General features: G+C 38.6%; 1 protein-coding gene across 2 annotated transcripts; it reads right to left on the bottom strand.

Moving 5' to 3' along the window:
• Positions 1-365: 365 nt before the first annotated feature.
• On the bottom strand, positions 366-24,671 carry LOC114259976 (uncharacterized). 2 transcript variants are annotated; one of them, XM_082881968.1, is made up of 5 exons: positions 24,498-24,671; positions 23,288-23,423; positions 11,983-12,073; positions 972-1,052; positions 366-883 (listed from the first exon to the last, which is right to left on the bottom strand). In XM_082881968.1, exons 1-5 carry the CDS (start codon positions 24,628-24,630, stop codon positions 749-751), a joined length of 576 nt encoding a protein of 191 aa, XP_082738094.1. In that variant the 5' UTR covers positions 24,631-24,671; the 3' UTR covers positions 366-748. The 2 variants fall into 2 exon arrangements, with proteins under 2 accessions (XP_082738094.1, XP_082738093.1); XM_082881967.1 differs by lacking the exon at positions 972-1,052 and having other exon boundaries at positions 24,498-24,632.
• Positions 24,672-26,912: the final 2,241 nt, after the last annotated feature.

Here is a 26,912-nt window from a genome sequence, read left to right as displayed (position 1 = left end):
AGGCAGTTAGCATATAAGAGGATCTAAGGGAGGATGTTCCTATTATGCAATCCTAAATTGTTTGCAAATTCCAACTAAAATTTAATTCCATTTGGAACTCCACACTTCTCTCCATCGCAATCATCTTGACATGTTGCCTAATGTCTCCAATGCCTGTTAGGAAAAGGTTCCCTGCCATCTTCATTGGCCCCTCAACCCACTTTTGGACATGACTAAATGAAATAAGCCCCTTCGAAAAATGTCCATGAAGCAATTACATTTACAACTATGAAAAAGATCAATAAAGCCAATAAACACGGTTTCCAATCTGTGAAAAGCAGCAAGAAGATACAAAGCTATTTCTCAAAGTTTCTGAAACTAGCCTCTAGAAGAAAATGGTAACCAATCTCCCACTTTGTATTATACCTTAAACAATACTTCGCAGCTTCAAATATGCAGAGTTTCAATATCTTAAAATTTAAGAAGAAACCAACACAACTTAAAGCAAACATATTGTTATTGACCTAGGTCATAAGAATCATACCCAGTGCACACAAGGTTCCTCTTAGAGCAGGGTCTGGGAGAGGTAGTAAGTAGGCAGCCTTGCCTTCATTTGTTTATGAAGAGGCTGATTCCTATGACTTGAACCAGCTCCTCACGTACATATATTTATGAAATTTTCAATGAATTTTGCCTCACCCAAGTACGTATTCAACTAGTTGAAATGAACCTTAGTTTTTTATTATCACGCAACAAACAAAAGCAGATCTTACATGGTAGCTTCTTCTGGGTCACTTGCAATTGGCACAGCAGGCATATTATTGCCACCTCTCAACCGTGAAGACACGTTGTCGATGGCAGAATTGAGTTGGCTAATCTTTGCATTCAAGGTCTGCCTGGTTTTCTGCATTTCAGGAAAAAATAAATTATAGCAATGTAATCCATATTTCAATCAGGAGAACTTTAGTGCACAGCCAATAGCAATTAATCACCTCTAAACCTTCATCATAATATATTGGTCGCCTGGCTCTCCGGAAACCATATTCATCTTCATTTAGCAATGATCTTCTGATCTAAAAATACAGTTTGGGGGGGTGGGGGGGTGTGTTGGAGCAAACCATAAGTCCAATTAAAGCATAAACCACAAATCACAATCCCAAATGAAAATAGAGCATAGACCTAAACACTTTAGATGCAGAACTAGAGAGAGAGATGAAGTTTCACATTTTAGTCCAATAATTATGAAAGGAACTTTAGACAGTATGTAATTCTTCTGTATATTCAACTGTATCGTAATACAAAGGATACATCTGATTATATAGTACTCCTCACCCTAAGATTAAAAAGGAAACGAAAATATTCACCCAATCTCTCACAATCTCTCAGAATATATACAAAATACACTACCACATATACACAATATTCTCACACCTCTGCTCAAACGCAAGGTGTTGTAGCAGAAAACAATGAGAATTTGCTAAGAAGAAATTGAAACTATGCAGTGGTGTGAGTCTTAGTAAAGAAGTCAGCAAGTTACAGAGCTAAAAAGAAGAAAGAAAGCGAGATAGACCTAGACTGCAGATGCTAACAGACAAAGTGACAATCAATCTCAATGCAATCTAAATAACACTGTGGTTGTCATAATAGAGGTCAGTCAGAGAAGACAGATGCCTAAGTCAGAAAGAAGACAACGAAGCCAAACAGCTTCAGCAGTAGCATGAGCCATAGCACAGTACTCCGCATCGGCAGTAGACCGAGCAATAGCAGTTTGTTTCTTACTTTTTAAAGAGATCAAGGAATCGCCAAGAAACATACAAAAGTCAGAAGTGGACTTACGATCGGTAACATCACCAGCCCAATTAGCATCAGCATAGGCCACTAACTCCAAGGGAGAAGTAGAAGATAACAGCATGCCTTGGAAGATAGTATCGCGAAGATAGTGAAGAATCCGAATCAAAGCAACCCAATGTGTAAAGCGAGGAGCATAGGCAAGATCAAGGCGTGTAACCATCAAATAGACTACGCAACCCACAATTTCGCGATATAAAGTAGAATCATCCAGAAGGAAGCCATTAGTAGTATTGAGCTTCACATTAAGCTCAATGGGAGAATCAGAAATCTTAGTGTCAGTAAGACCGGCACAATAAATAACCACATTGGCATACTTGGCTTGAGACAGAAAGTAACCCTTGGGAGAAGAAACCACCTCAATATCAAGAAAATACCGCAAGAGTCCTAGATCCTTCATTTCGAAAGTGCGGAAAATATGCTACTTGACCTTAGAGATAGCAGAAGAGTCAAAGTCAGTGATGATCATATAATCCACATACAGTAATAAAGTAACAAAACCAATAGAGGTATAGAGGAGAAACAAGGCAGAGTCGAACCCAAGCTCAATAACAGCTGTCTGAAAGCGATCATACCAAGTACGAGAAGATTGCTTCAAACCATACAAAGCACGCCAAAGACGACAAACCTGTCCAGAAGAATGATGAAAGCCCAGGAGAGGACGCATGTATACCTCTTCAGTGAGATGGCCATTAAAAAAAGCATTCTTAACATCCATCTGATAAAGAGGCCAATGACGAACAGCAGTAACAGAAATCAAAATACGGACAGTAGTCATATTGGCAATAGTTGCAAAGGTCTCCTCATAATCAATACCATACTCCTGTGAAAAACCTTTGGCAACTAGGCAAGCTTCGTAGCACTCAAGGGAACCATCAGAATGAGTCTTGACTTTTAAGACCCATTTGCAACCAATCATATTCTTGCCAGCAGACAAAAAAACCAGTTCCCAAGTACTTATCTTCTGCAAGGCAGACAACTTATCCTCCATAGTTTGAATCCAATTAAGATCCAAACAAGCCTTCTTGTAAGACTGTGGTTCTGAAAAAGAATAAATAATAGACAAAAATGTACAATATGAAGGAGGAAAACATGTGTTAGAAAAACCAAGTTTGACAAACTGTTTACGGATGCGAAGAGGATACTTACGGAGAGCAAGATCAGAGTCGTCAGAAACAGGAAGAGCAACAGTAAAAGGAGAAACAACTGGTAGAGAAAGAGCCTTGTGACAAGAATAGATTAACGGAAAAAAAGGAGCAGACGGGAGAGAAGAGGAAGAGGAAGAAACAGACTCATAGGGTACATTGGAGAGGGACTTAGTACAGGGGTGTTAGGAGGAGAAGAAGGAACAAACTCATGGAAAACAGGAGAGATGTACTCATCAGGAGGGACCTCAGAAGGAAACGAATCAATGTGAACCAAATCCTCTTTAGAAATTGGAGCAGTGAGAGGCAGAAGCTAAAAGTAAGCGAGACATTCCAGAAAGGCAACATGACAGGAGACATAAAGGCGACGGGAAACAAAATCGTAACAGCGATAACCTTTCTGAATAAGACTATAACCCAAAAAGACACACAGGACAAACTGGGCACTAAGTTTTGTCCTATCTTTGGGAGGAAGAAAGACAAAACGCGCAGACCCAAAAACATGAAGGAGAGAATAACTAAGAAGATGAGAAAACAAAGCCTCATAAGGAGAACGACTAGATAGTAGAGGGATAGTTATACCACTGAAAAGAAAAGTAGCTGTAAGAACGGCCTAAAAAAGAGTTGGAACAGAGGCAGACAGAAGGAGAGATATAGATGTCTTAAGAAGATGACGGTGTTTAAGCTTCGCACGACTATTTTGGACGGGTGTATCAGCACATGAGGTTTGGTGAATGGTACCCAAATTTGCTAGATACTCACAAAACTCAGTTTTAAAATATTCCCCTACCTAGGTCAAACCGTAATAATTTAATGGTAGACCCAAACTGTGTAGTGATCATAGACTGAAAGGTACAGTATATTTGGTAGAAGTCAGATTTATGAATTATAAGATAAACCCAAGTATAGCGGGTGCAATCATCCACAAAAGACACATAGTATGCAGATTCCTTTTTAGAGAGAATATGAGAGGGTCCCCAAACATCCATATACACGAGAAAAAGGAAAAACAGAAATAGAAATACTTTTATTAAATGGTAAAGTTGACATTTTGGCAGGTTTACACCCTCGACATTCATCAATGATACTAGGAGAAACTTTACAAAATAATCCTGACTGAGTCAAAGACCGTAAGCAGTCAACAGAAAAATGACCTAGGCGAGAATGCCAAAAATAAAATTGACTTGACTGAGAATCTAACTGAAATGAGGAAAGTACAACTGGAGCGGTGGATAAAGGAAGATGCAAGCTTTCTGCCACATAGAGATCTCTAACTCTACGATCGGTCCCCCCAATCTGCTTCTTGGACAACCGATCCTACACATAACAAACAAAAGAGGAAAAGACAACATCAAAACCAGAAACATCAAGTTGGTTTATAGATAATAAGCTGACAGATAGCTAAGGAACATAAAAAACAGAGAGAATAATAACAGCAGACATGGTAGAAGGTAAGACAGACCCAATAAACACAGCAGACATACTAGACCCATTAGCAGTATTAATAATAATAGGAACAGGAGGAAGACTACAGTTTTGAAGTAAAGAAATGTGAGGAGTCATATGATAAGAGACACCAGAATCAAAAAGCCAAATGGAATAAGGGATATCGGAGGAAGACCCAAGCAAACCTGAATGAAGAGGGGTAAAAGCGGAGGCAAATGGTGATGGTTAAAAGGTGGACAGGATCTGCTGAAGTTAAGCAATCTAAGCACTCAAGAAAGCCAAGTCAAGATCGGGAGGAGCAGATGTTGTATAAGCAGTAAGAGGGCAGAAAGTACTCGGAGCAGGACGGCGAAACTTTGTCTGAGGTGGTTGATAAGACGAAGCAGGCTGACGTCCTTTCTTGGGACAATTAAGCTTCCAATGGCCCCTCTAATGGCAGAAAGCACACTCATTTGAAACAAGGGGCCCTTTCTTGGGCTTTGCAGTGGCCTGAACCAGATAAGAAGGTGGGGTCGATAATAATGGAGGTTGAGCAAGAGCTAGGAAGATAGATGGAGACGGAGTCTGACTGGCCATCTTGAGACGGGTTTCCTCGGAGAGAAACTCACGAACAATGGCATCCACACAGGAAAGAGGAGACCGGTGAAGGATGCCACCATGGATAAACTCATGCTGGGGGAAGAGAGCCATTAAGAACTACACTAAACGACCCTACTCCCAAAACTCAATATAAGCATCTAGAACCTTGAGGCTGGAAGGTTCCATAAGAGTCAACTGATCCCAAAACCTGTCATCTCAATATAGAAATCTTGAATAGAAAGATCCTGCTATCCAACTTATACCGCTTGGCAAAGTTGGATTACTGATAAACACTCTGTAAGTAATCCCACACTTCTTTGGCAGTGCTGTATTTAGAGAACATCACCCCGATACGGTCATCAACGGAGTTATGGAACCAAGTCAAAATTTGGGCATTATTACAATCCCAAGTGTCACAGGAAGTCAGATATCCTTCTTGTTTTGGATCCGATGGACGAGGAAAAGAACCAGAAACATATCCCTATTTTTTCGATTGAGAAGAAAATTTTTCATAACACTAGACCAATAAGCATAGTTGTTACCTGTAAGTTTGCATTTAATAACCTGAATTTTATCTTCTGACATTGTAATGAACTAAAAAGAAAAGAGAAAGGAACTGATGGGCAAAGTGTAATAACCCAATAAATCTAAGGGGTCAAGCTATAATAACCCAAATCTACCACAGATGGGTCAAATACTGGTGGACTGAGATCAGATACAACATGAAGAGAGAGTGCTTCGTGATCAAAGAATAGAGACGAAAGACGAAGAGATTCGATCAACACAGCTAGAAAGAGAACCAAAAGTCGAGCAAGGATCCAAAGCAAGGCAGAGGTCGCGAGAGAGACGAAAGACGAAGAGATTCGATCGACACAGCTAGAAAGAGAACCAAAAGTCGAGCAAGGATCCAAAGCAAGGCAGAGGTCGCGAGAGAGAGAGAGAGAGAGAGAGAGATCCCTCAAACCCAGACTAGAGTCCTGACTTCAGACCAGGCACTAGAAGTCTATCGTGACTTCAGAGAAGACCAAAGAAGTCTGTCGCAACTTCAGAGAAGAACAGAGAAGGCTGTCACGACTTCGGAGAAGCCCAGAGAGGCCTTCGTGACTTCAGACAAGGCTAGAGAAGACTTCAAACAACAAGCGTGAACGAAAGAAAAAAACTTCGAATGATTAAGGCCAGACCTAGGGTTTCGAACGTGGCTCTGATACCATGTAAGTTTTCTATATATTCAATTGTATCGTAATGCAAATGATACATCTGATTATATAGTACTCCTAACTATAAGACTAAAAAAGAAACGAAAATATTCACCCAATCTCTCACAATCTATTAGAATATATACACAATACACTACCACATATACATATATACACAATATTCTCACACAGCAATGATGAAAAATATTCAAAGAAAATAGTCATTTGGAAACTAGGGGATACAAATATTGTAAAATGGATTTTGAAGTACAATAGTCAAAATCAAAGAAGCACGGACATGGATGAGGAAACACGAACATGGGACACTGTGATTTCAAAAAAAAATGACACACAGTGGAGTCACGACAATAAAATATATGTTCATATATTGTTATTTGCTATGTAGATTAATATTACACATAAACAATCAAAATTAACAAAAACTAACACTAATTCAATATTTTAAAAAAATGACTTTTAAATTAACACTTATATCTTTTTAATGGATGATTTATGGATTATTTACACAGAGACCCCTAAACTATTGAGAAGTATCATTCTAACCACTAAACTATTGGCGCGTTTCACTTTGGCCTCTTCACTTCCATTGTTGCACCGTGAGTTAAACCAAACTTTTGATATTTTTAGATGCAAATACCCTTTAGCACTATATATATTTATAATTCCATTATTATTGTTTTTTAAATATAAGCATTCATCGATTATTATTGTTTTTTAAATATTCTTTGTAAACATATTTTTGTAGAAAGAATATTTTTTTTAAAAAAATAATAAAACAAAAAAAACTCATATTATATATACGTATTAGTTAGTTTAATGAATGCTTACTTTGAAGTTCATGCATCCCAAAAATCTCCTAAGAATATTCTCTATGAATATAGTTCTCAAAGGAGCTCTCATGCCACAGTAGCAGTACACATCACCAAAATTTTGTGGTTGTTGGCTATTGAATGTGATTTCCTTCTTGTTTGAGCTTGTGTTACTACTGGATGTCATTTTTATAGTGTTTGGTGAATTATGGAGAGGAAGAGGTTTAGGGAGAGGGACTAGAGTAAAATTAAGAGTAAGTGTTGTTAGGTGTGTTAACTGCGACAAGGTTGCTTAACAACTCCACCAATTCCAAGCCCGAGGTTGTTACGTAGCCGACAGTCAACACGTAAAAAAGCCACTCGGATTCCTTATGAAAATGAATCCTACTTTGAATCGATTAAATGCTAGATCGTTCCCCTTAAGTGACGCATTGCACTTGCCTCCGAGTGTTTCAAAAAGTGAGCAAAGGGCGCCGCATCAACGCCTGAATGCAGTAAAAAATGGACAAAGATTTCTGCGTTTTTCTGGACGAGCGAGGATAAAGAAACTAGTCAAAGACTATATATTTAAGATAGCCACATGGAATGTAGGAACTTTAACTGGAAAGGCTATGGAATTGGTAGATGTCGTGATTAATAGGAGAGTTAGTATAACTTGCATACAAGAAACTAAGTGGACGGGTGAGAAAACTAGGGAAATAGAAAATAACGGTTTTAAACTATATTATAGTGGCAAGGATAGACACAGGAATGCAGTAGGAATAATAGTTGTCAAGGATCTTGTAGAATATGTAGTTGCGGTCATTAGAAAAGATGATAGGATTACGTTAGTTAAACTAGTTATTGGAGAGAATAGAGTGAACATAATTAGTGCATACGCCCCCCAAGTAGGATTAGATGATCAGACTAACAGTGATTTTTGGGACCAAATGGATGAGGCATTACAGGAGATACCCGTTTGAGAGAAGAGAACCTAGTTATAGGTGGTGATTTCAACGACTATGTAGAAATAGATAAACTAGGTTATGAGAGATTGCATGGTGGGTATGGTTTTAGTGATAGAAATGAGACTGGAGAGAGTATTTTAGATTTTGCGTTGACTTCTGACCTAGTGACAGCCAATACTATGTATAAGAAGAAAGAAGAGTATTTGATAACCTTTAAGAGCGGAACAATTAGAAGCCAAATAGATTACTTTTTAATAAGAAAAGTGAATCGTCTAAAATGCAGCGACTATAAGGTAATTCATGGAGAGAACCTGAGACTCAATATAGGATTTTGGTACTAGATTTATGCTTTAAAGGGCAATACCAAGCTAAGAAGGATAGTGGGCGTTCTAGGACGAGATGGTGAGACCTAAAAGGAGATAAACTAAAAATATTTAATAATAGAATGGATAAAGAAGATACTTGGGATTTGAAAGATGGTACTAACACTATGTGAAACTCGATGGCCAATTGTATAAGAAAAATCTCAATGGAAGTTCTTGGAGAGTCGAAAAGAAATAGACCCAACACTTGAGAAATTTAGTGGTGGATAGAGGAGGTTCAAGCGGTAGTAAAGATGAAAAAAACAATGCTTTAAAAAATAGCAGAATGATAAAACTGAGGAAAAAATTAAGACATATAGATTGGCTAATAAGGAGATCAAAAAGTAGTGAGAGACTAAATTGAAAGTCTATGATGACCTATACACTAGACTAGATAGTTAGCAGAGAAAGAAGGAGATATACAAACTCGCTAAGATAAGAGAGAGGAAAACAAGGGATTTTAATCAGGTTAAGTGCATCAAGAATGAAGACTCTAAAGTGTTAGTGAAGAATAAAGAGATTAAGGAAAGATGGAAGAACTATTTTGCGAAGTTGTTAAATGAGGAACATAGAGATAGGTCAAAAGGGGAGGAAGTAGGCAGTAATAAGAAAAAATCAGGACTACAGGTTCTATCATAGGATTAGGAACTTTGAAGTGGAGATTGCATTTAAAAAGATAAAATCAAATAAGACTTTAGGACCCAATGATATTCCCGTTAAAACTTGGAAATGTTTGGGTAACAAAGGGGTGGCTCAGTTGACTAGGCTATTTAGCAAGATTTTGTTGACTAGGAAAATGCCAGAGGAGTGGAGGAAGAGTATTTTAGTGCCAATCGATAAGAATAAAGGAGATGTCCAGAACCGCAACAACTATAGAGGAATCAAGCTAATGTGTTATATAATAAAAGTGTGGGAGAGAGTGATAAAACGTCAATTGCGAGATATAACAGAGGTGTTAAGAGAATCAATTTGGGTTTATGCCTGATAGGTCAACAATGGAAGCGATCTATTTTTTAGGAGAGTAATAGAAAAGTATAGAGAAAAAAAAAAAAAAAGAGACATTCATATGATTTTTATCAATCTTAAGAAAACATATGATAGAGTGTCTTAAGAAAACATAGATATAATCTGATAGATGTTAAAAAAGAAAGAGGTGACAAAAGGTTACGTCGATATAATTAGGGATATGTATGAAGGTGTGGTGACCATTATTAGATCACCTACTGGAGGGATAGGTGAATTTTCAATTACTGTAGGGTTACACCAAGGATCAACCTTAAGTCCTTAACTTTTTTACTTTAGTTAAGGATGAATTGACAAGAAATATTCAAGATGATGTGCCATGGTATATGTTTCTTGCAGATGATATTGTGTTAGTGAATGAGACTAGAGAAAACACTTGGAGAGAAGCATTTGAATCTAAAGAATTTAGGATAAGCAGAACTAAGACAGAGTACATGGAGTTAGTAACAGTAACAATGGAAGCAGAGAAGAAGTAAAAATTGAGAACCAAGAACTTCCGAAGAGTGAACATTTCGTTATTTAGGATTGATTATCACAATGGCTAGAGAGATTGGAGTGGATGTGGTCCATAAAATTAAAGGAAGATGGCTTAAGTGGAGGAGTACGTCTGGGGTACTATACGATAAACGAGTACCCACGAGACTAAAAAGGAAGTTCTATAGAACAGCAATTAGGCCAAGGATATTGTATGAGACGGAATGTTGGGCAACAAAGATAAGATGCGTGTTGCTGAGATGAAGATGTTAAAGTTGATGTGTAACAAGACTAGAAAAGACAAAATTAGGAATAAGTATATTCGAGAATGGGTAAGAGTAGTACCGGTAGAAGATAAGTTGACAAAGAATAGATTGAGATGGTTTGGTCATATACAACGGAGACTAACAGAGACAGTAGTGAAAAGATGCAATACAATGACAGTAGATGGAAATGTTAGAGGAAGGGACAGACCTAGATTGACGTGGCTAGTATAGTAAATAGAGATATGAATCTCCTTAATTTGACTAACGAAATGGTCTTGGATAGAGTCGAGCCGACCCCATTTGATGGAACTTAAGACTTAGTTTGGTTTGATTTGGTTTTGTTGTTGGGTGTGTTATATAGAGTGTTAAAGGGTATTTTCATCTCAAAAATGTAAAAGCTTGGTTTAACTCACAGTGCAGTAACAGAAAGGGTCAAAGTGAAACACGCCAATAGTTTAGAGAATCTATTTGTATGCTTTTATAGTTTAAGGGGTCAAAGTGATACTTCTCAATAGTTTAGAGGGTCCATTTGTACATTTTCATAGTTTAGGAAGTCAAAATGACACTTCTCAATAGTTTAAATGGTCTACGTGTAAGTAACCCATCATCAATTAAGTATTTAAATTTAAGCAAAAAGTAATAAACATTCAACATCCAACATCCATCAAAAACATCCATCAAAAGCACTAAAGAAAATTGGGGAAAAAATAGTTGGTGTGTCCCCAGAAAATAAATTAATTAAATAAAGGGACACGCCACGTGGCACATCCCATATGTGTCCCAGCATCCGATATCAATACAGCACTTGTTTTGAAGTGTTGTGCTTCATAGGTCAAAATGCTTCAAGGCGCAAATAAAAAATTAATCATCACCAACATGATTTCAAAGCAATTGAGTATTATATGTGAGAAGTGTTGGAAAATGGCTACCCAACAATCACTCAAACAATTTTGGAAGACAATTGGAGAAGGAAATCTTTTAATTCATATTACACACATACTTCAAATAACTAGATTACAAATATATATATATATATATATGAAGTTCTAAAACAACTCTTTAGATTCTAACATTAACACTATTCAACACAATATTAAGAGTCATTTCCTCCACCAGACTATGTAACCACAAAAACATGAACATATCACAAAATACCACTAAAGTTTCTTGACACACAACTACATGCATGAACTTATATAGTAACTCCAAAATTACTAAAAACAAGTTTTTTTCCTACAAGAAGACATTGATCACTGGAAGAGATGCAAAGAATAGAGGAATGATCTAGATTCATTTATCTGATTTTCTTGACAAGGAAATTGAAGCCAGGATACAAATGTGAAAACTAATCACTCCTAAATCCTCATCCAATATGCAAAACCAGGCGAGTCTACTTTTAAGAGATCATAAAGTACAGAATTGCAACAATTATTCCCCTGATCTCTCAACAGATGTGTCTTGGAATAAAAACACAAAAACCCCTCATACTTTGATTTCTATATGCAAAAATCCTAGTACTACAGGGTGGGTCTGAGACAACAAAGAGAAAGGGGGTTGTTCACTATCCAAAACTGAACCTAATACTCCCAAACATATAATAGTACATGTAGGTGTGTATACTGTCAACTCAAGTTACCTGTATTCAGAATAAAGGCATGTGGCAACTTATTCTCAACATGAACAATCTTTCACTTTCTTTTCTTTTTTTCGGAATAAATAGAACATTCTTTCACATAATTGACAAGGGAAAAAACGGTGTCGTTCTTGTAGAGTCACAAATTGAACTCTCACACCTGTAGACTATTACTTTATTACATAGGAATAGCTGGGTGCTAATTGGTGGAGATAACAGATTAAAGCTTAATGGAAGCTAAGCTATATAATCACCTGGGGAGCAAAAATATATGCTAGAGTTCCAAACAATGCACTTCCCACAAGGAAACCTGCAACAAAGTCACCTCCTCCACCTCTACGATCACTGCATACAACAAAAGAAATGATAGCCAAAAAATAAAAATAAAAATAAAAAAAGTTGTACTTTGAGTAGACATAGAGCGGTATAATTATCACAAATAAAATTCTTAACGTGAGACGCTAATCAAGAAATAAGGAAACAGTAATATAAATTTGCAAAATGAAAACACCACCTTCTACCTAGAAGGCTAGCAGACAAGGCCCACCAGTATATATCTCATCTCATCTAAGCAGCAGGAATACAGACACAAGACATATACAAAAAGCAAATTAATCAAGCTATGCAAAAGAGAAGAGAGCAAAAGAAGTTGTTTCTATCATTCTAGATAAGAAGTTTTGAATGATTGCTTAATCATTGTTAAGATTGTTGAGCCACTCATGCAATTCTTGCATATTGTTGATGGAGATGAAAGCCTTCTATGAGATATGCTTATGAGGTCATGCGGGGCACACATAGCTATTAAGAATGTTTTCAAGAAGAAAAAAAGAGATTATATAAGCCTTATACAACTACCATTAAAGAGCATTGGGATAAGCAATTACACAGAAACATCCATGCTGCACGCAGCTTATTGGTTGAATCTGCCTTTTGAAATAATTAAAACTACATTAGTAAAGTGGAATTAGTGGATAAGCAACAACCGTAGTCAACATATAGAATCCCAAGGAATATCAATATTGAAACTCATATTTGACTACCAAATACAGCAAGCTGCAAATATGAAGGTCTCTATCTGCCCGTGGTTAGAATAAGGAAATTATATTCAAATATTTTATTCTGATTTGTTTTTATTCCTTGATTGATGTAATGGGCTGTCATGAGCTGGCCCGTAATTCATGCCTTATGGCACTCTTGTAATTATGCTTTATTCTCAATATAAAAGGGATGAGATCTCACTCATTCCCTATCTCTTTCTCTTCTCTAAACTTACACTTTCTTTTCTCTAAACTTACGTGGTATCAGAGCCACAATAGGAGGGACCTAACACCAATCACAGCCACTTTACTTCCACCGAAGGACTGCCTAGGCCACCCAAACCCTCGCCTGGGACAGCCGACCCCTACCCAAGCCAACTGAAGAAAGCTCTTGGTCATTCGGCCCTAACCCAGTTAAGCCGAAGGTCAGTCGGCTCTCTACCATGGCAGCTGAAGGCTTCTCTGTCCTCCTCTAGGCCTGTTGGCAGCCCTAGCCTGTCCTTTATAGGTCTGTCGACAATCCTGGAGGCTCCGTAGACCACTTCCAATCAACTCCTAGTTCAGTCCATTGGCTTCTTTGTCTCCTGGTTGGTTGACTGGTGTCTAACAAATGGGTTACGCTCTTGTCGTGGCATATACATCTATAAAACCTTCTTCTCTCTTTTCTTAAAAAAAAAAAAAAAAAATTCTATGAGTTCTCAATTTGTTATGCTTTCATAGTGGTAGTTGTGTCTTTCCTTCCAGTATTATCTTCCAGGTTTGTGATTGGCACTGTGTTTGAGAGTTACATAGGAGAGTATCCATGGCAGATTTCCTTAGTGAGTCCACTACTTCTCAGCCATCTAAGAGCGAAAGTTCCAATATACCTCCTACTATGACTGATAACCTCAACCCTGGCCTAAAAATCACCACCTTTTTATTCGATGGTCAGAATTATCTAGCCTGGTCGCAGAGTTTGACTATTTTTTTGAAGAGCAAAGGAAAGATGGGCTATGTTGATGGAAGGATACATGCACCCAGTACCACGGATCCTAGTTATGATCAGTGAGAGATCACCAACTCTCTGATCATGGGATGGTTGATACATTCTATGGTACCAGAGACTGGAGAGGGCTATTTGTCTATGGACACTGCTCAGGATATTTGGGAGGCTGTAGCTACTACTTACTCCAAGAAAGGAAACTTCTCACAGGTTTTCAAGTTACGTTGCTACATTAAAAAGTCGGTACAAGGTGAGATGACTATCCTCCAATATTTTACCTTCTTTAGCAATAAGTGAAAGCGACTTGATCACCTTCAGGATTACAAGCCTATCTGTCCCACTGATTCTGCCGGTTACCCGAAATTTGTGGCACAAGAGCGAATCTTCAAGTTCTTAGAAGGCTTCAATGTGGAGTATGATTCAGTTCGAAGCAGAGTACTTGACATGGACGTGCTTCTTTCTCTCCAGGAAGCCTATGTTTTTGTGCAGAATGAGGAGTCACTGCTATGCGATGCTTCCTTCTGCCACTACTGATCGCTCGGCCTTGGTTTCTGCACCCCCTCGTGATGGAGAGCGTGTGACTCGTGGTTCTCGACCTTTCTCTGAGACAGATAATCTTTTTTGTGACTACTACCGTAGACCTCGACAAACATGAGAGACTTGTTAGAAGCTCCGTGGGACTCCTTTTGGTGGCTAAGGAGACCATCCTGGTACTCGAGGGGGTAGGTATGGTCAGTCTAGAGGCTGTGGGGCCAATGCTCGGGCACATCTTTCAAACACGGTTGAGCCACCATCTTCATCTCTAGTTGTCTCACCTACTGCTAATGTTTCGGGGTTATCTGCCTCAGATTTTGAGATAGCTTGCTAGGCCGTCAAGCCTCCACTTCCACCACAGTTGTATCCTCTTCTTCCTTTACCAATTCAGGTAAGTTGGCTTCCTCATGTGCATTGCTATCTCATACGACTATGCCATGGATTATTAATTTTGGTGCTTTCGACTATATGTCTAGTTCATCTCATTTGTTCTCAGAGTATAACCCCTCCTTAGGTTAGAAAAAAATGCATATTGCTGATGGTACCATTTCGTCTATGTCAAGAAAAGGTTTAATTCATGCCACCTCATCCCTTCCTTTATTCTCTGTCCTCCATGTTCCCAATTTTAGTGTTAATCTTTTATCTTTGAATCGTATTACTCGTAATCCGAATTGTAGTGTAACGTTTTTTTCCTGATTATTGTCCTTTTTAGGACCTTATCACGAGGAAGAAGATTTGCAGTGGCAGAGCGAAACATGGTTTCTACATTCTGGATCAGACAAATAAGTTGGCTCATTCATCTATTCAGTTACCATCCACCAAGGAAGACCTTTAGCTGTGGCACCGTCGTTTAGGACATCCTTCCTTTTTACTACTTAAGCATTTATTTTCTTTTGTTTTTGAGAAAAATAATTTGCCTGATTTTCAGTGCAAGTCTTGTCAATTTGGAAAACAACACAGAGCTTCTTTTGCTCTTTCTATTAATAAAAGTTCAATTCTAATGTATGGGGTCCTTTACGTTTTGTGTCTTTAAAAGGTTAAAAATGGCTTGCTACTTTCATAGATGATTGTTCTAGAGCCACTTGGGTATATCTAATGAAAGATAAAAGTGAGATGTTTTCTACATTTCAAAACTTTCATAAAATGGTGCGCACTCAGTTTGGAGCGGTTGTCAAAATTTTGCATTCTGATAATGGGGGAAAATATATTGACTTTGGTCTTGCCAGTTATTTCACCACTCATGGTATTATTCATCAAACTTCATGCTCTAATACCCCTCAATAAAATGGTGTTGCCGAACGAAAAAATCACCATCTTCTTGATGTGGCCCGTTATCTATCTTTTGAAATGCGTGTTCCTCGATCTTATTGGGGGGAAGCGGTCTCACTGCGGCTTATTTGATTAATCGTCTTCCTATCCAAGTCCTTCAAATACAAACCCCTCTTCAAGTTTTGTTCTGGTCCACCTCTTCTAGGTTCTCCATTCCACCTAAGACCTTTGGCTGTGTTTGTTTTGCCCATAATCATTCACCCCACCGTGGTAAATTGGATCCTCAGTCTCTTAAGTGTGTTTTTCTGGATTATTCTGCCACTCAAAAGGGTTACAAGTGTTATTATCCTCCTACTCGCAAATGGTTCGTCTCCGTAGATGTCACCTTCTTTGAGTCTCAGTCTTACTTTCTAACCTCCCTAGTGTCACAATCATCCCTTTAAGGGGAGCTTTGGTGTGAAGAGATTCCTGTTTCACTACCGCCAGTGGTTGAATAGATAGAGGATGATGAGCCTGCAGTTGTTGTGGAAAAGGAAGCAAACTAAGTTTAAGGGCAAGAATAGAAAGAAAGTCACCTAGATGCAAGAGACTACTTCCTCACCCTTCTCTCCTGAGAGTCTAGGTAATTCTAATGCTTCTATTCCTGAGTTTTTAGATCTTGATATTCTCATTGCTAATAGGACGGGGGTTAGGTCATGTACTCAACATCCTATTACTAATCATGTCTCTTATTCTAATCTGTCTCCCTCATTTAAAGCCTTTCTATCAAAGTTTTCTTCTGTGAGTCTGCCTAACAACTTTCAGAATGCCCTTTCTATTCCTAAATGGAAACATGCCATGATGGAGGAGATGAGAGCTCTCAGTAAGAATGGCACTTGGAAGTTAGTGAAGTTACTTAAAGGAAAAAATACAATTAGGTGTAAGTAGGTGCACACTGTAAAACACTAAGTAGACGGTTTCATAGAATGGTACAAAGCAAAACTGATTGCTAAGAGCTTCACTCAGACTTATGAGGTAGATTACCAAGAGACATTTGCACCGGTTGCTAAGATAAACTCTATGAGAATGCTACTCTCTCTTATAGCAAATTTGGATTGACCACTTCATTAGTTTGATGTGAAAAATGCCTTCCTTCATAGAGACCTGGAAGAAGAGGTATATATGGATATTCCTCCTGGTTTTGAGGATGCTAAGTCCAAAGGTAAAGTGTGCAAGCTCCGGAAGTCACTTTATGGGCTAAAGCAATCTCTTAGGGCTTGGTTTTAAAGGTTTGCTCAAGCTATGCAGAGATATGGGTTCAAGCAAAGTCAAGCTGATCATATCTTATTTGTGAAACACTCCCCTTGTGGTAAGACCACAACTCTTATTGTTTATATTGATAATATTGTTCTGACATGGGATGATGTTGAAGAGATCCCTCAGTTGAAGGAATACTTAGCCAAGGAGTTTGAAATCAAAGATTTGGGTAATTTGAAGTATTTCTTGGGCATTGAAGTAACTCGGTCCAAGGTTGGCATCTTCATATGCCAAAGGAAGTATGTACTTAACTTGCTAAAAGAAACTGTGATGTTTGGAGGTAGACCATGTAATACACCTTTAGAACCGGGCCAAAAACTGAGGATCAAGAGGGAGAGCCAGTGGAGATACCAGAGGCTAGTGGGCAAGCTCATATACTTATCTCACTTGCGTCTAGACATTGCTATAGCAGTAAGCATGGTTAGCCAGTTTATGCATGCTCCTAGAACTTCCAACTTAGAGACAGTTATGAGAATTCTGAGGTACCTGAAGACTTCTGCTGCAAAGGGTCTCTATTTCTCGAAACATGGATATCTCGGTATGAAGGCATTTACTAATGCGGATTGGACTGGATCAGTTACTGACAGACGATCAACCTCTGGATATTGCACATTTGTTGGAAGCAACCTCATCACATGGCAAAGTAAGAAACAGAATGTAGTTGCTAGATCTAGTGCTGAGGCAGAATTCAGAGCTATGACACAGGGTGTATGTGAGTTGCTATGGATTAGACTATTGTTGGAAGACTTAGCAATCCATCAGACTGATTCCATGAGATTGTACTGTGATAACAAATTAGTGTAGACGTCCCCGAACGTCCCGGGAAAATCCCATTTTGTTCATTGGGCTCATTACAGTTCGGACTCGATGTCACGATTATGAATTTAATCTCGCAAAATGCAACACAAGATCGATAAATCACCAAAGAGTCCAAATCCGGCAAATCATTTTGAAAAACTGATTTTAGAAAGAAGTGCCAAACATGGACTACTTTGCCGGATACTGAGTCGCCACCTAAATATTTTATTTTGGGAATATTTAAAAAACCCTGACTCGTGCCTAAGGCCACATGTCCGTCATCACCAAAATTGTCTCGGCTCGGGAACTAGAGTACGATTGGGGAAGGTCATTTTATGAGCACCCCCGCTCGCCCGATCAAAGATCGGCCACTACTAAGCATGATATCTTGTTTTTGAAAACACATGTGCTCTTATTTCGGTTATTAACCTAGAATTACTATGTGATGCGCACAGCATACAAGTATAGACTAGATTGCCTAAGTTGAAACAAAGCATCGCATATCCGTTTGTTTTGAACATGGATTGAAGTTTGCTACTCGCAAGTAGGCTAAAACACGGGTTTCGATGAATTATTCCAATTCAAGCAACCCAACCTTCACCCACAAGCATTCAGGCAGTTATATCACATAAGCACATAATCTCATGGTAAGCATACTATCATGGCAGTCACTCACACGCATGCAAGGATGCTAAAGCATAAACACTTACCGAGTACTTCGAGCCAAAGAAAGAAGCTAATTAGAAAACATGCGTGAATCCTAACTATGCTGAGATGCCTAATGCAACACATTCAAGAATGTAACTAAGATAGGCTCGGCTATTCTAAGATGGCATATGAGATGCTACAGGTAACATGTATTCAACTTGGAATGGAAATACGATGCAGTTAGTATGATGCGCCGAGCCCGGTGCATGCAAAACAGATGAATGGATGTAAACATACGAACATAAGGATGCTAATTGAAACGTGCCCTAAAACTAACCATCATAAGCTAGTAAATGAAAGGGAGAAAGACGTGGGGTTGGAAGACACATCACACACGCACACTTATTACAACATTGCCCTCCTCGGAGGGTCCGAATGAATAATACACAACCAACTAGCTAATCTGAGCTAATTAAACTAATTATTACACAACCCAAATGAATAACGAATTACAGCTAATTATTACACAATACTAGCTAATTAACAAATTTAACTAAGGAAGCAAATAAACTAGCATGCAAGCTACATGAAATGGATTGCCTCAGCTCTGCCTTGAATGATAAAGGATGCATGCATGCCCGAGTCGCCTTGTCGGGAAATCCATCGCGATGCCTCGACTCGCCTTTGTTTGCAATTGATTTCAAAAAGTTGCACGAGGCTCCAGAGAGATGAAACTCCACCCAGGGAAGCTGTGGGAAGGCTGCCGACCAGCTATGGGCAAGGGAGACCACCTGCCGACCACCCTTGGTGGTGAAGACCAGAAAAGGTGGTTGGCCTGCCAGAAAACCTAGTCGGCCAACCAATTCATTCTCCTGGTTTTTGCTTTTTCTGCAACAAAGGCAAGAGAGAGAGAAGGCAAGGTATTTTCAACATGTGTGCCCGACCATTCTCCCCATCATTGCATAAGCTCTAGGGAGTGTAGTTCTCGATCCTCGGGCCACCAATCACGCATCCCGATGCATGATGGCCGAGGAGTCAAATTGCACGACTCAATGGGATATGAATGCACATATAAGCAATTAAAACTAACAACTCCATCATGGATGGTCAAGAGTGTTGGCGACCGGAAATCGAGGCACGTTTCATCACTTAGAGTATGAAACGTTTCTCGTTTCCCGTGTTTGGACTAACTCCTATTCCAAACACAATGCAACAAGTAGAATGGCATGGCATGTACAAATGCAACTCTAGTATGCAATCCTAAATGTAATGCGACTAAGTGATGCAAACATGCAAAGGATGACATGCAAGCATGCAACTAGCATACACAATGTTATGGACAAATCAAGGGCATGCTCAATGCACGTGGATTATATGGCATGCATACACAATGCGCTAACATACGCAATGTTATGAACGAGACATACGCAATGCAATGATCGAACATGCTATAACATGGACTATATGGCATACACAATGCAAGATGGACTTAAACCAAGATGGATGGACCTCAGCCGCACCCAAATCAGTGGCCATACATGATTAAAATGAGGCAACAAAACACATGCAAACATGCAAGATGCAAGGGCCCAAAGCCTAGGGCACAAGATACAACTGTATGAAAGCATGGAAATGATGAAATATGGCATACAACAACACATGTTCCAGCTCTGAAATGACATACAAAATGGTCCCGAATCACGCAAACAACTCACACAATGCATATTGGGAGGCCCAAATACCGAAACTAGTGAAGCACATTACACTAGAGGTATGCAAAGCGATGCTCAAATGACCAAACCAACCCCAAACAGTCCCTATGCAGGCCCAAAACAGTAGCAAAATGGACTAAGATGATGGTTTGAAAGGTACAAAAATGAAGCTCATGCAATGGTCCATAAATGAGGCATACAAGCACAACTCTCAAACGCATTTAAAGAGTGATAAACATGGGAATATGGCAACCTTATACGCTCTGAAATAACATGCTCAATGATGCTAAGACATGGAAACACCTCAAGTTAAGCAGGCAAGGGCCTCCAAAACTCAAGGCTAGACAAGGATATTACACTACAAGTATGCATGGCAAGCATCATTCGACCAAGAGGCCTCAAAACAGAGCTAAGGCAACCCAAAAGATGAACAAAATTAGTTTGAAGTATGGCCAAAATATGCTAGAATCGATGGCCAAAACAACATGCAATGTAAGCTAGTGAGCATGGTTTACACTACAAGCATGTAAAGCATTCAAGAGGCCACTAAACCAGCCAAAGACAGAGGTATGACATGCCAAATAATGACCAAAAACCCACTGAAACATGACCAATGCATGCAAGAATGACATGCTCCTTTGATAAGCCATGAAGAGGGTTATTCCACACATGCAAGAGGCGAACCCTAGAGGACAACACCAACTCTGGACAAAGCCTAGGCAGGCCCTAAAAGTCACCAAAAGGGGCCTGAACCAAGGCTTGGAAGTGTGAAAACAAAGGCTCCTTTGTAAGGCCAAAAATGCTAGTAGACAAGACAAGGAGAGAGAGGGTCACCCCTCTCTGATTTTGGCCCTCAAAACCACATACCAACCACTGAAAATCCGCTGGATTTCAATGGCTAAAGGGCCAAGCAAAGGTCAACACAAAGGCCCTAAGGCATGACTCAAAACAAGGCAAAATAGAGCATGCAAGGGGGGGGTAGATGACCCCCAACAACAAAATGGCCTTAAACAAACATGAAAAACACTTAAAAATGAAGCTTTTCTCAGTTGACAACGAAGCCTAAATATGCATGCAAATAAAGCTAAGAGAATGATCAAAACAGAGCTTAAAAAGGAAGAAAATCAGTTACCCTTGAAGCTCAACAAAAACCAGCAACTTCTGGACCCAAAACACAGCTCCTTAACCTCTGAAAATGGCCTCCAAGAACCTTAGGTTGATGGTAGAAGTGTTAGGCTATGAGGTGGTGTGCAAAGGGCCAAGAATCACACACTTTGGAGCTCAAAATAGTGAGATATAGAGAGGGATATATTCTTGCCTTAAACAAATTTTTTTGGAACCTAGTACAAGAAGAGAGAGGCCCTCTTTTACAGAGGAGCAAAGGTTCAAGCTTCCTCAAGAAGCTAGAGCAAAAGTTCAAACTTTCTCAAGAAACTAGAACAAGTGTTCAAGCTTCCTCAAGAAGCTAAAGCAAGGGTGCAAATCCTCCATACATGTGTATGGAGGATCCAATTTGTGCCTTCCAGCTGGCACCCACTCAAACAGACAAAACAGGAGGAAAGGGGCCGACCAGAAAAGGTGGTCGGCCGACCATTTCCCCTGGTCGGCCGACCAGGGCAAGTGGTCTCCCACACAAAAACTGGTCGGTGGCTCCATTTGGTGGTCTCCACTTTGAAAGCAAGCTAGTGGTGTGGTGGGAAACCAGCAAATGTGGCCCTAAGACTAAGAAAACCAGCTTCCCGACAAGAAAACCGGCTGGCGGGGAGAAAGTGGTCTCCAAGAAGAAAAGGTGGTCTCCCACCCTTGTACCACCTCCCAAACAAGAAAAACAAGGTTCATGCCAAAAATGAACCAACACGGATGCAAAACGAGAGTTCGACGGGCAAAACGCGCGGCCGGGTGCCCCGAAAACTGGCTATTGAGCACCAAAAGTGGCATACGGCCACAGAAGTGGTCTCCCGGACCACAGTGTCCCTCTAGAGGGAGGAAACAAGGTGTGTCCCAAAAACCGTGCCAAACGAAGAATGTTAAGCGGTCTCGAGCAGAGGCGCACGGCCCCAAAAATCAAAAACTAATCTCCAAACGGGAACAGTAGCCTACAACCACGAAAAGTAGTCTACGACCACTAAGAAATGGTCTACAAGACCTCTCCCTCCCTTCGGGAAGAGAAAACAAGACCTGGTCCGCAAACCGAGTCAAAGCACAAAAAACAGTTTCGAGACCCGGAGGCAAGGCTCTTAGCCGAGAACTCTGAAACTTCAGAACGAACACAACATGCGCAATCAACGAGCGCTCAATCGATGACGTCTGAGTCTTAAGGTCAGTCAAAAATGGGGTATTTACAAGTAGCGATCAACATAACTCATAACCCAACATGACAGAACCAAGCATGTGGAGGTTGATAGGCGCTTCATAAAGGAAAAACTCACTAGTGGCACCATATGTACTCTATTTGCGAAGACTGAAGATCAACTAGCAGATGTTCTTACCAAATGAATAGGGAGCAAACCATTTCATGACATTCTCAACAAGCTGGGCATGAGAGATGTCATCGTACCAGCTTGAGAGGGAGTGTTAGAATAAGAAAATTATATTCACATATTTTATTCTGATTTGTTTTTATTCCTTGACTGATGTAATGGGCTATAATGAGCTGGCCAATAATTAGTGCCTTATAGCACTCCTGTAATTATGCTTTATTCTTAATATAAAAGGGAATGAGGTCTCACTCATTCCCTATCTCTTTCTCTTCTCTAAGCTTACACTTTCTCTTCTCTAAACTTACAAGGCAGTACAACTAAACCACTACTGGAATAGACAATTCAATAGGGCGGATAAACAAAGCAAGTAGGGTGTTGGGAGCACAAAGCATAACCTAATGAATGCTACAATGGCATATGATGTAAGTACCATGCCTCGCATAAGAAAATGTAACTAATAGTTAATTTAGCAATGTACAACACACCTTCTTTTTTCTTTTTTTTTTTGTGTGTGTGTGTGTGTCTTTTTTGTGATGTGTAATATAATGCACACAATCCTTATAAGCACAATACTCATAAACATATTTCCATGAACATACCTACTCCCCATAAACTAATGAAAATTCCACAATAAAATGAGGGTACAACAATCTTACAACACTAAATACCAATGCATGACGAGATAAGTTTTTACATAATCTATAAGCCTCCATTAGAAAGGTAAACATCATCATCAAAATAGTCTTCCAACTCATACTAAAGTTAAAAGGACTTGCACATAAATTGAAGACAAAATTTCATACTTGTACTCCGCACGGACAGACAGGTTGTGGTTGGTTTGTAGTTGGTTGGATTTCCTTTTATATGTCAATCTTGATGTATTACCAAGTGAATTGCACTTTGTGGACCAAAGTTCATGTGATTTGAGATGGGATCCACCTACACCAGAATCAGAACAATTAACCATTATAAACACTCATCTACACCTCAAATGAAAGAAAACATAAAGAATGTCTCGTAAGAAAATTTTCTTAAAGTATCGAGAATAATCTAGTTCACAAGTAGACTACTTATGTATAAGTTTTGGGGCTTAGCATATGAGAGGTTTAACTTTCCTTTGCCCTAGAATTGTTCTCAATGTAGACAATGTTACTCTTCATTACTAGTGAAAGCTATTGGTATTCCTCGTACATGAACAAACCATCTCAGTCCATTTTCTTCTCATTCTATGCATATGCCGCTACCAAATTTTTTTTTTTTTTAAAAAATGCTTGGACCCTTTTTTTGAGACCCACAACTCCCTTTGGATCTTAACCATAAATGTATGTGTGGGATCCACTCATGTATGTGTAGGCCCACACCATCAATGATTGTGGGAGTCCCCAAAAAAAAGGTCTCAATCATTGTTGGTTTTTTTTTTTTAGTACAATACATATGCTACACTTGTACCATCTCACGAAATCATTCGCTCCTAATTTACTTTCTTCATTTTACCACGCATCCATCCTGCCATGTTGAATAATAAACAGCAATGCTACGGACCAAGAAATTTTGTTAGCGAAAATTATCTTGAAGCCTTTTCCAGTCGACCGACCGATCAATCCTACGCTTTTCTGGTCGTCCGGCGACAGCTTCGAGATATTTCGTGATACACTTATTTAGGGAATAACAAGAAAAGACAAAAACAAAAAATAGAGAGAATCAATGCAACGATTTTACATGTATGATCAACTCTCCACAGATGAAGAATAGAGAGTCTCCAAGGAATCGATCTCTAGAAATCGCTGTTTGAAACATAGAGAAAACACTAAAGCAATCACATAGGATGATTACTAGGTGTTATAAGTATGATATAATGCCTTCGTTAAGAGAAAAAAAGAAGAACATGGTTCATTTTGGAATTACTATTATTATTATTATTATTATACTAATAAATACATGAAGAACATAGAAATCAACAAAGACGCTGCAGCACTGTCGAAAAATTTCCGAATCAAGATTTGAAGAAATTACCTGGGATCGAAACAGAAGCGATGCTGATTGTCGCCATGGGTATGAGAAGCAAATCCAATACCAGTCTGGGAGAGAGGGAGAGAGGGAGAGAGAGAGTGGTAAATGAGATTTTTGGGTGATGGCAAATAATCATATCAGTCTATTAAAACTGTTTATATATTGTTTTATTTATTTATTTATTTATAATTTTTAAGGTACAAATAAATTGTTTATTTATAAATTGAAAAATAATATAATCTGAATTTATAATTTTTAAGGTACAAATAATTAAAATACTGAAACTGTTTATATATTGTTTTATTTATTTATTTATTTATAATTTTTAAGGTACAAATAAATTGTTTATTTATAAATTGAAAAATAATATAATCTGAATTTATAATTTTTAAGGTACAAATAATTAAAATAAAAGTAATTATTTGAAAATTGAAAAAATAATATTTTAATATTTTAATTTTAACTATTACTTTCTTTTTTAAAAAAATAATAGAATACTTGGGTCAAAAGTCTAAAATTAAATTTCTTTTTTTTTCAAAGATCCATGGATTAAACAACAATGTTTATATGAATAAGCTCCGTAAATTGACCAAACTACCACTCCATATCTTTTGTTCCTCCCACGCGTTGATTTTATCTCACTCTCATGTCTCATATTTCTATCTCTATCTTTTTTCATCAAATCTCTCTCTCTTTCTCTCTCCTCTATTGCGTCTTCATCTTTGATGCCAAGCCACTGCTCATCTGCCGCATCCAGACCTTCATCCGCACTGGCGACCTCCGCCATACCTCCGTCGTCGCCCAGAATTCCATCTTTTTCAACATCCGCACCACTGTCTTTACTGTCTTCTTTAGATCGTCGTTCGAGTCGCCGTGTAACAACCACCTTCTTGATTAATTAAGCTAATTAATAATTGGTCTTGATTATGTGCTTATATGTTAATTATATGCCATGTGTTATTTGAATTGTGTCATGATGAACAAATGTGTATAGAATTTGAATTTGAATCTGTCTAAATTAGTAAACCATAAGGTTAGACTTAAATATTTGGAATGAGTGATTAGAGCCTGATTCAATGTGGTATGATTAAATTTAGTCTAACTTAAGCTAGAGTATAAGATAAATTATGAGAATTGAGTTAATTAAGTGAAACTAAATTTACTTAAAGTCAATATAATTAATTAGGCTAAACTTACATCAAACTAGAATTTAGAAAGAATTAGTAAATTAATTACACTCTTTGAACCTACTCAATAATTAAATCTAAAAATAAAAAAAAATAAAAAAGATTAAGTGGGTTTGTTGGAGATAGATACTTGTGAGAGAGAACAAGAGAGAGTTAGTGCTTTGTGTAGAGAATTCTAGAGCTTCAAAGAGGGAAATAAGAGAAGCTCAAGGGAAACTTTGAAGTTAGGCTTGATCTTCACAAATTATCAACTTAAGGTAAGCTTTTCACTCAAATTTGTTGAAATTGAAACTTCTGCACTCATCATCTTCTAAGATCTAAGTTTACTTATGATGAATTCATGGTTAATTAGGAGCATTGGTGATGTATTGGAAAGTTTAGAACTTACATGTCTTGATATGGAAGACTCGAAGAAATTAACTCAAGATTGAGACATGTGTGGCATTATTCATGTTCAAACACTTGTTTCTTGCTTGCTTTGTGGGACTTGAGGAGGAAACCTTCATGGATTTTGAGAAAAAGAACTCCAGTATGCATGAATGATGATTTTATATATCAATTCTTGAGTTTGATCTTTTAAATGAAAAATTGGGTTTTGTTTTGAAGTCATGGTTTTAGTTTGAAGTTAGAAATTGTTCATTCAATATGAGTTTTGGGCTTTGAATTGCATAAAATTGAAGTTGAGAGTGCAAAGGTTGAGCTTCAAATTTGAAGCAGATTTTCGAACTGTACTCAACCCAGACTGCACATGCAGTCTGAGGCCCCACACGTGCAGCCAGCCTTCCCTTGCCTCACTTTGCATTGTGCTTTGGCTCCGTACGAGCGACCAGATCCACCGTATGAGCGACCAGGGCTACAGCACGTGCAATCTGTAGGGCAATCTCGATTTTGTTTTCTCTCCGTTTTATTTCTGACTTCCGAGCCTCCATTTGCATGGTTTTCATATGTATTTCAAGTTCATCTGCATATCATGAACACGAAAGAAATTAAAGAACGGATAGGAATAACTGAACAATTAAGTAACGAAAGAACTGATTGAATGAGTGTAGACACCCCATTTTTGACCGACCTTAAGACTCAGATGTCACTGATTGAGCGCTTGGTGATGTTGCATAATGTGCTTGTTCAGAAGCTTCAGAGTCACGGCCGTGAGCCCTACCTCCGGACTTCCGAACCCTCTTCTGTGCCTTGTCTCGGTTTGCGAACCAGACTCGGTTTTCTCTGTTTCTTT

The sequence above is a fragment of the Camellia sinensis genome, chromosome 8, assembly GCF_055761805.1.
Source record: "Camellia sinensis isolate YWXY chromosome 8, ASM5576180v1, whole genome shotgun sequence".
Classification (NCBI taxonomy): Eukaryota; Viridiplantae; Streptophyta; class Magnoliopsida; order Ericales; family Theaceae; genus Camellia; species Camellia sinensis.
The sequence above is the reverse complement of the archived record's forward strand: the minus strand, read 5'-3'. Positions and strand labels throughout refer to the sequence as shown.